The sequence below is a fragment of the Pecten maximus genome, chromosome 4 (assembly GCF_902652985.1).
Source record: "Pecten maximus chromosome 4, xPecMax1.1, whole genome shotgun sequence".
NCBI classification, from domain to species: Eukaryota; Metazoa; Mollusca; class Bivalvia; order Pectinida; family Pectinidae; genus Pecten; species Pecten maximus.
In genome coordinates this window covers 23,877,608-23,892,348 of record NC_047018.1, presented here as the reverse complement: position 1 = coordinate 23,892,348, position 14,741 = coordinate 23,877,608, and the positions used below count along the sequence as shown (strand labels likewise).

The following is a 14,741-nucleotide window of genomic DNA, read 5'->3' as shown; positions in this document are numbered from 1 at the left end:
CCGGTGATCTTTTAAATTGTGTTGTTCAATGCGTTTTGATTGGCTAACACTTGAATACTTGAATAGTTTTCACGGGGTCGCGAAAATGATGACAAACAAAATAACTGAAGAGAGTGAAAGTAATGTGATATACAACAAACACTTGTGCGAGTTATATATCCCGTGTTACTTGACTCTTAGAAATAATTCGGTAAAAGTAATATCTCTTGCATTGGTACAATGTTTACTGTTACTGTTCGCATATCATCAAACCAACCTTTTGCTGGTCAAAAAGCATAACAAAACCGACATACCTCTACATTCTCCGTTATTTCGTTAACATATTTTGCCCTTGCAGTTGTCTGGCCATGTTATGTTACTTAAAGTACCATGGAACTTATTGGCACAGACTACAATCGTGTGATTATGGTAAAGAATATTTTTTAAATAAGTCATAGCACAGAGATAAAATATCGAAGTTAAGATTACTCACCTTTACAAACTCCGTTTGTTTGATTGCATGCATTGTCTTTACAATTCTGTGAACATCGCTGATTACAGGTGTCACCATGGTATCCATTGAGGCAACCTAAAATAGTTTATACATATTTCTAGGTAACACAGGAAAGATTCGAAACCTGATACAAGTCGTATACAAAAGTCTATATACCGTGAAATGCACTGTTACAGCAAAGTCGACTATAGGTTTTTGTTTTTTGACCGAAATAGTTATTCCCATTTGATCCCTAGCTCGACAAGATATAAAAGCCATGTTTGCCAGGTTGATTCCATTTGAACTGTTGTCATTTACCTGCAAGTCAGTATTATTCTGACGTTTAATCTACCGAAATATCGTCCTTTAGTCCTTCAATATCAGAGCTCAGATAGCTTAGATATCTGATATGGATCAGTATATATGTTTTGTACATATGTCAATACATAAGTAACATTAGGGGGGAAAATTGGGGGAAAACATGAAAAAAAATGCAACTACTAGACCTCGAACTCGGGGACCTCCTAACTCTAGACGGACGTTCAAATCATATGAGCAAAATTGCTCATTAGACATGTTTGAGAAGATAAAAAGGTAATTTACCGATTGAAAATATTGATTCTGTTTAAAGTATATATATACAGTACATCTTAATTTAAATCATATAACATAAACGATTAAAGCAATGCTATTTCATGTTGACAATATTGCATACATTTGATATTTTGTGGAACTGTTGCATGCTTTTCTAAGTGAATGTTTAACTATGCCTACGTCCTTTATGTTTATCTAACATATATGATAACAAAATAACAGTAAATGTATACACTTTAAACAGTTATAATTGAATTCACAATCTACATGAGCATGTCAAAATGATTAACCATTTTGTTAGGGAACCCTTTCCATCATCTTGATGTAATGCAAAGATGTCCACTGCAACTATCAGTTCACTGATATTATGATTGATCATTATGCGTTGATGGTTTAAAAATAAAAGAAATTTAACAGAAAGTCCGCGCTAACGTCAAATCGTCATAGGCGTGGACCATACCTTTTGAAATCTACGGTATATAGGGATTATATTATATTGTCACCAACGATTTCCCACTGTCTTAGCGAAACGATGTCAGTAGAACTCCTTTTGTAATAGGATAATTATCAGGAAGATGAAAGAGGGAAACAGAACACCCTCAAACAATCATTTTTTTGGTGCAATCAAGACAGCCGATGAGACTTATGCGGACAACATGAATTTGGATGAACAAAGCATGGTAAGTTTAGGTTTGACTGTTGTAAGAACAGTAATATAAAGCATGGATGCTTTATACTTTGATATGTATTTGCTATGATGGGCAACGTACCTTGGCAAATACCAGACTCGGTATCACATACATTGTCCAAACAAGTTTGACATGCTTTACACATAGTTCCAGACTTATAATATCCCTCCGCACAATCTGAAAACGAATACACATTTCTTATAATGGAAAATAGTATACTGTTTATAAAAACATATAACACGCTTACACAAGGTAAATTATTGTATATATTGTATATTGACTAGATAATGATATTATCATTCTTGGTTGGAAAATTAGAACAAGTGTTAGATAATAGTATGATCTGTATATAAACATACCATTCGTTATACGATTCATCAGTACTTTGATATATGTGTTCCTAAGACAACATATTTCACGTAGCTTATTTACTTACATGTACATTGGCCACTTTCAGGATGACAAAGTTTGTCAACACATGTTGTATCACAGCTGGAATCACAATTATTCTGACCATACTTTCCCAAGGGACAACCTGAAATTGAGGTTGTTAGGACACTACATCAATACCCCTACTATTCGTTTTTCTAAAGCTTAACAATCAAATATATATGTAACACACAATAAAAATAGAAAAAAAGTGTTGGGATTTGATTTGAAAGAGAAACCCAATATAACCGTTTCCGGGAAGCATATGTAGAAAATGTAGACTACTACATATCGGACAGGGTAGTACAGATATGATAATTGGAATCGTGTTTAATTTTTGAAATAACTAACATGAGTTTGCCTTTTTATTACGCATTAAAATCCAGGGTCATTCTGGAAACCCAAATGAATCGAATGTAGTGGTGGTCTGGTGCATTTTTGTGGAAAATGCTGTGATGTAATCATTTGATACACTTTTCATAGATAACAATAAATAACGCTGAAATTACGTTAAACAGTTAAAAGTTTAAAGATTACGCTACTGACTTTCGCGATTCTACGGAGCCCCCGAATGGACATAGAAATATATTTACCAATCTGTGCGCATGTTTTCGTAATATGTGCGCTCGTTTTAGTAATGTGTGCACACGTTTTAGTAATCTATGCGCACGTTTTCGTTATGTGTGTTTTTGTTTTTTGTTTTTTGTTTTTTGTTTTTTTGTTTTTGCACCGCCAATCCGCCCCGGAGGTAAGGCATGGCCAATATGTTTAAATCACAAAAATGACACCACATACAAGTCTAAGCAATTACAAATAATTCAAATCAAAATCAACAAGGGATAGTCAAAACTATGATTTCCCTACACAACACAAACGTGAGATTCCATGGTCATGAAAATCACTGTTATGGCTAAGGACATGAAGAACCGTTTATATATAAAGATTTTTTTTATTGTATCTAATGGCAGTGTTGAGATTTTTTTAAATCTTAGTCAAATTGAGCCCATTTTTGCTACCCCAACCAAATTATTTGTTAATCTTCCTTATTGTTTACTTTCTGGGAGTAGGACGACTAGTTATCCCGTTGTCAGTATAATGTGACCGGTGCGGTATCTTGCTGGATGTCTCCAGCAGTATGCTTCAGTCATTGCGTATAATAATGTCGCTATCACAAGGAGAAAAAATAATAGCCTTCAAAACTACCACACTCTCAACACACACATGCATCTCGCACACACAGGGGAGACCTTGCCTGAAAGTAGGTAATAATAGGTCATTAAACTGAACAAAACCAATCCGATCATGTGTCATATTAAAGTGCAATGTTACACTGCTGACAATATTTCCCCTGCACCACAAGGAAAGGCAGTGTGTTCTTTTGTCAGAGCAAACACCTTAAGTATAAAGTGTTGGAAGAAACAAATGCAGAATTTGCGAAACTCACCGTACACTTCTACTTCACAGAGTTCCAATATAGCTGATGTAGAGTACCAATTGTACTTTCGAGTTTGTCGGTCGACGACGATGGTGAGATATCTCGTGTTGCCTTTACAAGAATGGATTGTTGGCGTTAGGTTCATGGAATTTTGTTGTCGAGTTTCGTCGATATAGCAATTGTTATCATTTATCCACGTTGTTGTATTTGACAGATATATTTGAAACCCACCGAATCGCTCTTTCTGATGGTACGAGTCATCTGAATAAACACGGAATATAATAATGTATCAAGTGTTACAATAACATGCTGAAGGTATCTTGATCAAGAATGGATCATAAACCAAAGCAATGGGGCTATAATACATGTTAATTCGATAAAGTACTTAGCATACCCAAATGGCCGGTATGGCTCATTAAAACACTGAAAGATACCGATATTCTAGTTGTCAACTATTGTGATGTAGCGATGCTGTACCGGGGTCTGCTATATAATCCCGTGTAGTGATAATACACGACTTTTTACTCTTGCCCTGAAAGTAGGACGATGTTAATATAAGGTAGTCACCGTTATTAAAGCAAACTAAATAGCGTGTTACACTTGATTCCGAAAAATATTCAATTGCATAAATATATATAGATATCTCTGTCCAAACTATATCGTAGGCTGTAAAATGTGTAAATAGGGCTCCCATATAAGGCTCATGAGTTCGTTGCGCAATATTTGTTCTAATGTTAGATGACAAACGAGCACGTGTTTAAAAGAAACCAACGACATATTCCGATATAAAAGGAAACTGTAGCGGGACAGGGCTTGGTGAACACTATCATACATTATATTGCTGTCAAGCATCACGTTCTCAACAGTCTATATAAAGGTAAGTGGTCATTAAAGTGTCCAATTAATTCAGTAAAAGTAGAAAATAGAAATCTAGAGACGAAAACAATAAAGTAATATTTTGTTCTGATATTTTACAATACGGCCGATGACCTCCTCTATCTTCAATTGATATAACAGCAATACAGAGTATCGATATCAAAATGAAATGTGGATTTCCGCTGGGGTTATCACCCCTGAAATTTAGCTCCCTTTTATATAGAGACGCAGTGCGCCTACACGGGAGGTAGCGCTAGAATCGGTGGACACACTGCTGTCCCTTTGTTGTTATTATGTCTGTCTGCACAATTCCTATTGAGTGTCGGGCTACGAGGCGGCAAAATAAATCTTAGTAAGTTACTCAAATATCTAAGGACAGAAGGTGTAAAACTATTTTAACTACCAAAATGGAAAATATGAGTATTTCCAGAAAGTGAACATCGCTTATTGTGACTGTTCTCGAAAAAAAAAAATGGCAAATTCTCTCGATATTTTATGGACAGACAACCAACCGAGATGAGTACCGGCCTAGCGTAGTTGTTGCCTTACATTAGAGTTTACCGATATATACGCCGTACTTTCGTATCTGATCTTTGCTTATAGTATCGTTTGGTGTACTGGGTTTACAATATAAACAGTAATGGATATTGTTTAGTTATATGTAAGTAAACTGTATGTAACCGCATTTCAAGTAAAACTCTGATGTGTTAGGCAAGTCTGACATGCATGAAGCTAATAGTTTGACTTCTTATTGGTCCCTGCATATATATTTTCACAGTACAGTATATGGTTCTGGGCCTACCAAACAGCAAAACTGAAGTTTATTGTATCTACTTTGAAGAGCATGTAAAGGATGACTAACTCGGAAATTTCCTATTGTTAGAATGAATAAAACATACTTTTGTAACGATATAAAGCGAGTGGGAATACTCCTAATCAATGATAGTAAAGGGTGTATCCTGAACGGTATGATATTCGGCACACACATATGGATTAAATGGATTGTTTTCATTTTCGTTGGCTAAGAATAGCAATATCCTTCTACAGGTAGAGCATATGTTGATCACTACTGCTCGGATGATTTATAATAGAACCATGAAGAACAGTGTAATTTTTCAAATTTTCAACTTTGATAGCTATATACGTTTGTAGTAGGCGGGGTCAGGAGACGAGAGTTTGCCACACAAAAGACTTCGCGTTGTGTTATTTTTAGAATGTACGGTTGTACAAGGCCGAAACTTTACAAAATAGAACTTTAAGCGTGGCTAACAGTCAACTCACGGTCTCACCTTCCGGATCTTTCTCCGGATTAGTCAAAGTGTTAGGAAAGATCCACAACAACATCAGTATAAGTTTTGCAAGTTTAATTATGGTTCATGGAGGCAGCCTGTATATAAATCAACCAGTAACAAAAAGTTGTAGATAACCAAAAATAAAGTTCAACATAATAAAACTTAGGTGTAAAGCCAGTAGAAAAATAGTTAACTAAATAAAATACCAACAAAATAAACAATAAATAAACTCAGGAAAAATGGGAACTCAAATATGACCTATGTTAACATAGAGGCTGGAACAGTCACCATGCAGGTGCTTCAGTCAATACCTTAGTGAAGATTACACACCAACCATTGTCCCTAGAACTTGTGACTTGACAAAGCTGTGTCTATAACTCCTAACTATATAAATACTAAGAATACATAGCTGAGCCTACGAGACGGGCCTTACTTCCAACCCCATTCCCTGTGGAAAGACTACATGTCAAACGTTACGAAACCTACATAACTGTTGAGGCAAACAGTACCAATATCCTAATATTACATCACTGACTCCTTAATTAACTCCAGCCCAAAGCTGACGTGTTTAAAGTCCAACCCACCATTCTGTTTTCAGAGCGTAGCTGAAGTAAACCTACGTAAATAATGTAAACATGCCGAAAGCTCGCTCAGTTTTCCGAGCGTGTCATGTTCTAAAAGAGCCTAACAACAACCATTAGTCTGCTCTGTTTTCAAAGCATAAGGGTCTAAACTAGATTCATTATTCTGAGTCGCTCTGTTTTCAAAGCGTCAGAAATGCTGCGGAAACCGACTGCAACTCATCAATTCTCCGGCAGAAAGGCACAATTTTACACACGTGCTCGACTTTTATACCCGTAACCTCGTGACTCCAGTGAACCTAATTATGAGACCCAGCGACTGGCTCCACCGCCGGTGCCTCGACCAATAACAGCACTCGACACATGCTGAGGTAATTATTCACGTTTCCAAATGGTTCTGGCCATAATTTAACAGACTATCATAAAAATATGTGTGACGTCATAAAAAACAACCAAGCTGTTATTCAGGAAGTCCTATCTTGTTACCAAAACCATTGTTGTACAAAGCATCTGAAGATTGAAGAAAATAATTACCGATTTGATTACATGTATAAAATGTATATGGACTGTGGGTTGGAAATGTGCCAAAACCATGTGCTTTTTTATGTCTCTGAATTGTCCTAAAACCTATAAATTCTGATTTGACACCCTACCGAAAGTTACGTTCATGCAAAAATGACATTCAACTGCGATAGCCACCATTCTGCCGCTCGGATCCAATTGGTAGAGCCCAAAATACATGTATGTAATCAGGCGCCCTGTGCTCGACCTGTCGTTACAAATGTTTACGTAGGACTTACAATTTCACAATACTAGAAATTTGAAAATTCCACACAGCTTGCTAATATTTCGTATTACATGGAAGTAAATGTATTTCTTTATCATCTTACAGAAAGATGAACGGAAATCACTCCAATGGAGCTCGTTGGAGCTACATTGACCACAACCCTTAGGCCCTGATTGGGATACTGTCAAAAATGTCATAGTATGAAACTCTTATCCCATGGTTATAATGTCATTCAAGTTTGAATGATTTCCAGTACAAAATAAACTAAATATAAAGTATAATTTTCCTATATATACTTTGCCCCTCCTCTGGAGTAAACGTGGAGTCTTATAATTGACAATTCTGATGCATATTTCACTAATGATAGTTCCTGCAAAATTTTATTGAAATTGAATCATTGGTTTTTGAGAAGAAGTTGAAAATGTAAATGTTTTCGGACGCACGACGAACGAGGACTTTGTCTCAGATGACATAAAAAGTTGATACACGACGAACGATGGACGACGAACGACAAATCACGGCTGATGAAAACAGATGAGAAATAGTCACCCAAGTTTTCTCAGGTGAACTAAAAATAGTTACACAATATAAGTAAAATAAAAAGAGAAGCAAATAAATGTACCTCTATATTTGGATATAGTGGTAATAGGTAAAATGAATATTTTATTGTGTCAGTTAAGAAATGGTGCCAACCAACTTAACTAGATTTCCCTTATTGTATCTGTGGATGTCAAATAGAAAAGTTCTCTCATTTCTTCTTTTATGCCCATCATATACTGATGAAAAGCAAAAGTTTATACAAGATGTACAGTTTAATAATGAACATGGCTGTCACTCAAGATATAACTTTAAATGGAAGTACTTATTTTACAGATGCACAGAATGAGTATTTGTTGGAGTGTGTGCATGAGTTTATCAATGCTACAAAAAGGTTAAAGATTTTAAAATTCTAAAATGTTATTCATGTAATTTATTTTATTTTGATATTCATCCATAACATCATAATAGTGTTACTATATAACATAATTTGTAAAATATATAATCATATACATGCTCCTGAGTAATGCTCTTATGGATGTTTCACGGTCATAACACTCATCCAATGGTACATGCAGGATTATATCGCAAATTCTTCATATCATTGTAATGAGAGATTAGTTATTTTTCTAAATAACTTTATGAAAGTTGTTATTTGTGCATAATCAATTGTGGTTTTGTGTGTGTGTGTGTGTGTGTGTGTGTGTGTGTGTGTGTGTGTGTGTGTGTGTGTCTTTGTTGTTTTTGATGTGTCTTTAATCCTTTCATATAGGCATGTATATCGTACTATGTATATGCATGCAAAACCCGAGACGTTCCTTAACGGCTGGGTGTCTATTTATAACGTAAGTAGATGGTATACCTGGGCAAAAGCACATTTTAGGTCGAGATCCGCGATAACCTAACTTGATAAATTATCGCAACAGGTCGTCATAGACTTAAGTAGTGACAGATACATCTAGAAGTTGTTAAAGATGTTTAGATTGGGTAGGAGGACACAGAAAGTGGATGTTTCTTCACTGGCGGTAACAGCTACAGCTTGGTCGTATGGGAGATAATGTTGTCAATTATGACCATAAATATAAGTGGCCTTGCTCGACCACACTGAGGCACAAACTAGTTCTTGAACCACGCTCAAAATATTGCATTATTGATGTAATAAATTTCAGGGCTTTCGTCTGATTGGCCTCCCCTTTAAACTTTCTTTTGGAACGTTCTTTGAGTATATGTTGCACAAAAGCATGTCAATGCTGTTATTACCTATATTTGATCGATTTACATAAAGTTTGTTTTATAATTCGCGTAAATAGCTAATTACCTATTGTCGAATTTTCTTAGACGAGAAGTATGTACATAATAATGTAGGTCTGGGGTTGTTTTCAAAACGTGGTTAATAAGAATTGCTACATGTATATTTAGAACGTCATCAGGAAGACAAAACTGCTGTCATTCTACATCACAAAAACAAGTTAATACAGCTCTCAGCCGATTTGAGGAAACAGAAAATAGCTCATTAGGTCTGTGAAATTACGTACCCTTGCTCCACTCTCTTTCACACGCAAGTAAAAAAGTGCTGTATGTATAGCAAAAGCTCATAAAAGATTGATTGCATCAGCGAAAAGAAATTGTATATTTTATTCCACTCACCTCTGTAGACTATTTTGACATATTCAACAACCACCTGACCACCTAGGTCAATCTGCCACCAGGCTTCCGATAGTGGAGGGCTTGATTGTGTATGTGAACAACAGCCACTCTCATATTTCTGTTGACTACAGCCATCCACTACGGCGTCACTGGTGGACGTGTCGCTATAATCTGAACTTTGGCTTGTATTCTTGGTTGTAGGATTACGACTAGTGTTCACTTAAAAAAGAGACACATAACGAGTGATTTATTAATTCAGTGACGCTGTATCACTAGAATGACTATTATGTATTGGTATGATTATATGGAAAGTATATATCACAGCAGTGTTTGCTGAATGTTTGAATTAATGAAAACATATCAACTTTATCTAAAAATATGATTCCAACTTAAGAGGTCTACTATGTTTATCGTCTATTCTTCCATATAGTACAGTTTGAAATATTAACGTTTGTACAGCTATTTTGTTTTACTTGTAGTGTCAAAAATGATTTATAATTAATATACATTTCATTAATGAACTGTTGCAATGCGGTTTCCTGTCCATGACAGAGTAGTTTGGAAACTCCCTTGCCTCAAAACAAAAAATAGAAGAGAAAAAGACGGAGGTGGCGAATATTACTGAAAACCAATAGGTTGGAGTGCTCTTTTTTCGTAAAAAGTAATTGACAGTGATAGATAACTTTTTTTTTTTTTTTTTTTTTTTTGAAATATTTTGCAAAGAAAACAAAAACACACTTCACTATTTAACAGACAAAAAAATTAATAAATAGAAAGCCGATAAGACAAATGACCACATACATGTATGTGCATAATAATTTTTTTACTTACTGAAGCGCGGAGGCAAACCTAAGTTAATTACCACTTTTTTGTATCTCTGTAGAAACACACCTCTGGCTATGTATTTTGTGCAAATGAAGCGATATCTTTATTAAACGATTGCTTAAAATCTAAAACAGTCCTTCTGTTGAAATTTGGTTTGTAGGAAAATGTCATGGCAAAGAGAATATCGATAAAATTTGTTTACATTATTGATCTGTTTTGAATGAATTGACACATGTATTCACTGTCCCTATATAACTTATAATGTATACTGTTGCTCGTAGATGAGTCATCCTCATACAAACTTTCACACCAACAGCTATATTTAGATGATGATACTGTAACTTTCAAGCGATTAAAACTAATTCATTTTAAATTTAAACTAACAAATTAGTGTTGTTTGCATGGTCAGCTTTACTATATGAACTACTGTATAAATCATATTCACAGTGGTGAAATGTTGCTGTTTACCGCTTTTTTTCAATTGTGGAGTCTGTTGCGTATCGATATCATTTAAGGTTATCATTACTCTAGTTTGCTTTGCAATACAACATTCATATCACTTGAAAGAATCCACAGTACCCTGTACGCAATATCATAGTTAATATAAGCGAGGTTTAATGGGTTGATCTGGTTTATTCTTGTCTAGCTTATTGTAAGAACATATCATTGATTTCAAGTTGTCCTATTGATCATTCAATTTTTAACTAGCATTCGTGTATAAACTCATTCTGATTGAATAACATTTAAGAACATGCGAATGAAAAACTTATCACAAAGTACATATAATTAGCGATTGAATGTAGCTTTTTGTTTGATTTTATTGGTTGATAAAATTAGTTATCTCCTGGCACAAATTTAATGAAAATTGACAAGGCTCTCAAAAATAAAAACTTCTAAGACAAGTTTCATAAATTCTCATCTGAAACTTAACTAATTTAAGATCCTAAAAATAACTTATTAAAAAAAAAACTTATATCGATAGAGATCACGGTTATGATATGATTGATACATAATTAGCATTTATCAATTTATGATTCGTGTGTTTCGTGAAATACATATATGTGAAATTATAAGCAATTAACTTTCATAGAAACCTGATTATAGCATCTATTGTATAACTCTCTTTTATGGATCTTAATAAATACACATTTAACATGTAGGCATTATTACCATGTATTAACAATAAAATCAATATTCCTGGTAGACTAAACAAATGTTAATAGTAATATTAACAGAACAAAAGTAATTTGTAAAAATCTAATTATTTATATTTAGATTATATTAAAGGCATCAATTCATTTTATAGGACAAGGTATCCTTCTGTAAACAATTATATTAATATGCACTTTAATATTTTAAGAGCAACATAATTGTTTACGTGGAAAATGACTTTTGCCGTACATGTTTGCAATGATGTGGAACAAACGCTCATATTGGAACATTATGATCTGTAGCAACCGTCAATCGACACACATCAGGGCACACCTGTGTATCAACCAATTTTGTATTACTCTAATAGCTTGACGAAAAGTGCTGAATGACTCGCACTACAGGTTTTGCTTATGTGGTCACTAGTGACTTCATCCCCTCAACCGCTCATTTGAGGTAAATTTCATATGCACCTCTGTGCAAGAGCAAACCAAGACAGTCACACAGGTATTTAAAGTGGACGGGGAAATCACCACCTGGCAAGATCTGTATCTTCAGCACATGTTAACAAAACAGAAAAAAATACGTATCATTACCTGATGTGTTGGATATCTGCACTGTGGATAGGATACACACAATACCAACACAGAGATAAGTAGGTCCATCCATTATTCGCGATAGTGTACACATTACGGATATAGGTAGTGTATGCCCCGTGTTCCTGTTATATCATGGTTGACTACATAGCGTACCAGGAAGTACATGTACATATAACATATCTCATTTCTCCATCATAAAATACCCATAGTAAATCTAGAACGTTCTACACTCTAAATACTCAGCAACACGTTGTATACATTTATGACAAGGTATGAGTGTTAACTGCATGTTGTATATGCAGCATTCTGTTTTGTATTCAACTCAATCGCACTCATTATCATGTCTTTGCTATATACCGAAATTACCAATAATTGCTGAGACATATATACTTTACTTTGTCATCATATATTGATATATATATTTTTTTATAATTTTTTTATTTTCAAAAGCATTTGATAATAAAGACATATACATGTTATATCCACTCACATACAAGTATACAATTCATTCCATTATCATTCCCATCCTTCATCAAAATCACCATCTTTACATGGATGCCTTTACATGGAAATAGAATTAATAATTTATATCATCCAGAAGAAATTGTGTGCTCAACGTCTATATATTGTATGATTGTTCGTCCATAACGTCGATATCATTTCGCTTTTCATTTGACGATGACAATCATCTATATTTCATTACCTTGTGTTCTCTTTTATACGCTGACGGCGATGTAACAAAATCTTTTTGTGTGTTATTATAAGGTCTTTGTTAAATATACATACCTTTCTCCGTGATATCGTGTTTGTTGTGAAGGGAGTCTTGTTATATCCTATTTATGCTGAGTATCATATACACCTTTGTGTAATCCAATTTTTATTTATCTGTGTTGTTTTTTTAATCTCCAAAATAGAATGCACTACTCTGCCATTTTGCTGCACGGCATAGCATATTAGACTACGCTAGATAAATATATAGTATCAACGTCATGCTTTTTGGGTGACAGTGTGGGAATTAAAATGTATACAAGGTTTTAAACCTGACCATGATGTATAAAAGTGCAAATAAACCTGTCACAAATAAATTCCATACCTCCTGTGTGGCTCGGTCTATTATATCTTTAACGTTATATTACACAAATGTCATGTTATTAAATGCAGCTTATGTACGATCACAAGAGTGTTAGTATGTTTGTAATATTCACCAATGCCTTCTAACTTCCTCTTTGCCTCCCCAGACTTGCTTATTATCTTGATATCGCTTTTTTTTGGAATGTAAAACACTATTTTATACATTTCTATGTTTTATCTGTCATTTACGGTTTTAAAGGTAACAATCAATCCACGTGTCCGCTTTACGTTAATCATGTCATACTTCCTATGGACAATTCCTGACTAGGTAAAGTACATTGTAGTCCGTCAGATAAGCTGCAGAACACTTAACAGGTAGTAAATGAATCAGCGTTGCCCTAAATGACCACAACCGATGAGGATATATTTCATCTAAACAAATAAACAAACATGTAATGTTCACTTTTAATTTCAGAACATGAATCAAAGACAAAATTTATTTCAATCGTATTGATCTACTAGTTTTTGTGTGTTAAGCATTTACAGTTCATAAAATCCTAAGAATATCCGTATTTAGGCTTTGAATATGATTATTTGATTGGGCTTTATATAAAACGCCGTAGTATATCGAGAAAAACAAATATGAACGGAATGTATGAAATATTTTTGAAATCAACTGTAGAAAGGCGTTAACTCATAAAGGATATGCCACTGCTATATATTAATTCCAAACTAACTAAAACGAATCCTTATTGGTGATTCCTTGTGAGGCATCATTAGTATTGTATTTGTAGTGATGTAAATGTAAAATCACTTAATGTAACTTTAGCACAAATGGTAATAAAAACGAAATAAAAATGACATAAATATGCAATATGTAATCTTTCGTGTATCTCGTGTGTTCTTTATGCTAAGTATGGTGGCATATTTATAAGTCTTCTTGCCGAGATAATAACGCCGTGATAATTATCTAGGAAGTCAGGAACTCAGCTTTATATAGTGTTTAGCTCGGATGTGCGATCGACATGCCAGTTAGAAATCTGTTTCTAATGATCTATTATCGCCATTTTAAGGGACCTTTACAGACATATGATATAAATATATACTTATTGTAGAAGATGCCAGCATTACATTTTTTTCTGCACATGACAAGTTGTGAAATGTGTACCTATGTATAATGATAGGTGCTGTCTGTCGCAAATTATTCTGGATTGTATGGAGATATGGAGATGGAACACAGTTCTTTAAAACAGTAACTGAAATATTAACTTTTTTCTAAAATCTAAAATACTCTTAACGTGAAACGTATTTACGCCAAATCTGGTACTAACAACATAACACAAATGGCTATATGTCACTGATAAAGTAATTAATGATCATCAGATTTACGTTTGCAGAAATTTCGGTTTATTTTGTTTAACATCCTATTAACAGCCAGGGTCATTTAAGGACGTGCCAGATTTTAGAGGTGGGGGGAAAGCCGGAGAACACCGGAAAAAAAGCCACATGCCTGCGGTCAGTACCAGGCAACTGCCCCATTTAGGTTTCGAACTCACGACCCTAACACCTGCGTACAAACTCGTTTGGCCATTTTGATTAAATGTGCATCTATTGGATTTATATACCCTGATCATTTCGATCCATGATTGGGAGGCTGACAGTCTTATAAATTTACATCAAAGATGATATGTCGCTAGACCTTATGCATGATATTGTTGATTTTTATAAAACAGTATAGACATATTAAAGATGTCCAAT

The 14,741-nt window shown here is 34.5% G+C and overlaps 1 protein-coding gene across 1 annotated transcript in view; it reads right to left on the bottom strand.

The window, feature by feature from the left end:
- The window catches only part of LOC117326449 (multiple epidermal growth factor-like domains protein 10), a 40,835-nt gene extending 28,806 nt beyond the window's left edge, over positions 1-12,029 (bottom strand). Inside the window, exons 1-6 of the mRNA XM_033883198.1 lie at positions 11,910-12,029; positions 9,340-9,558; positions 3,629-3,880; positions 2,192-2,290; positions 1,837-1,932; positions 473-568 (exon numbers count right to left, since the gene is read on the bottom strand). Coding sequence (XP_033739089.1) covers positions 473-568; positions 1,837-1,932; positions 2,192-2,290; positions 3,629-3,880; positions 9,340-9,558; positions 11,910-12,003 — 856 coding nt within the window. The 5' untranslated portion in view covers positions 12,004-12,029. The remainder of the gene's footprint in view (positions 1-472; positions 569-1,836; positions 1,933-2,191; positions 2,291-3,628; positions 3,881-9,339; positions 9,559-11,909) is intronic.
- Between the last annotated feature and the right edge of the window lie 2,712 nt (positions 12,030-14,741).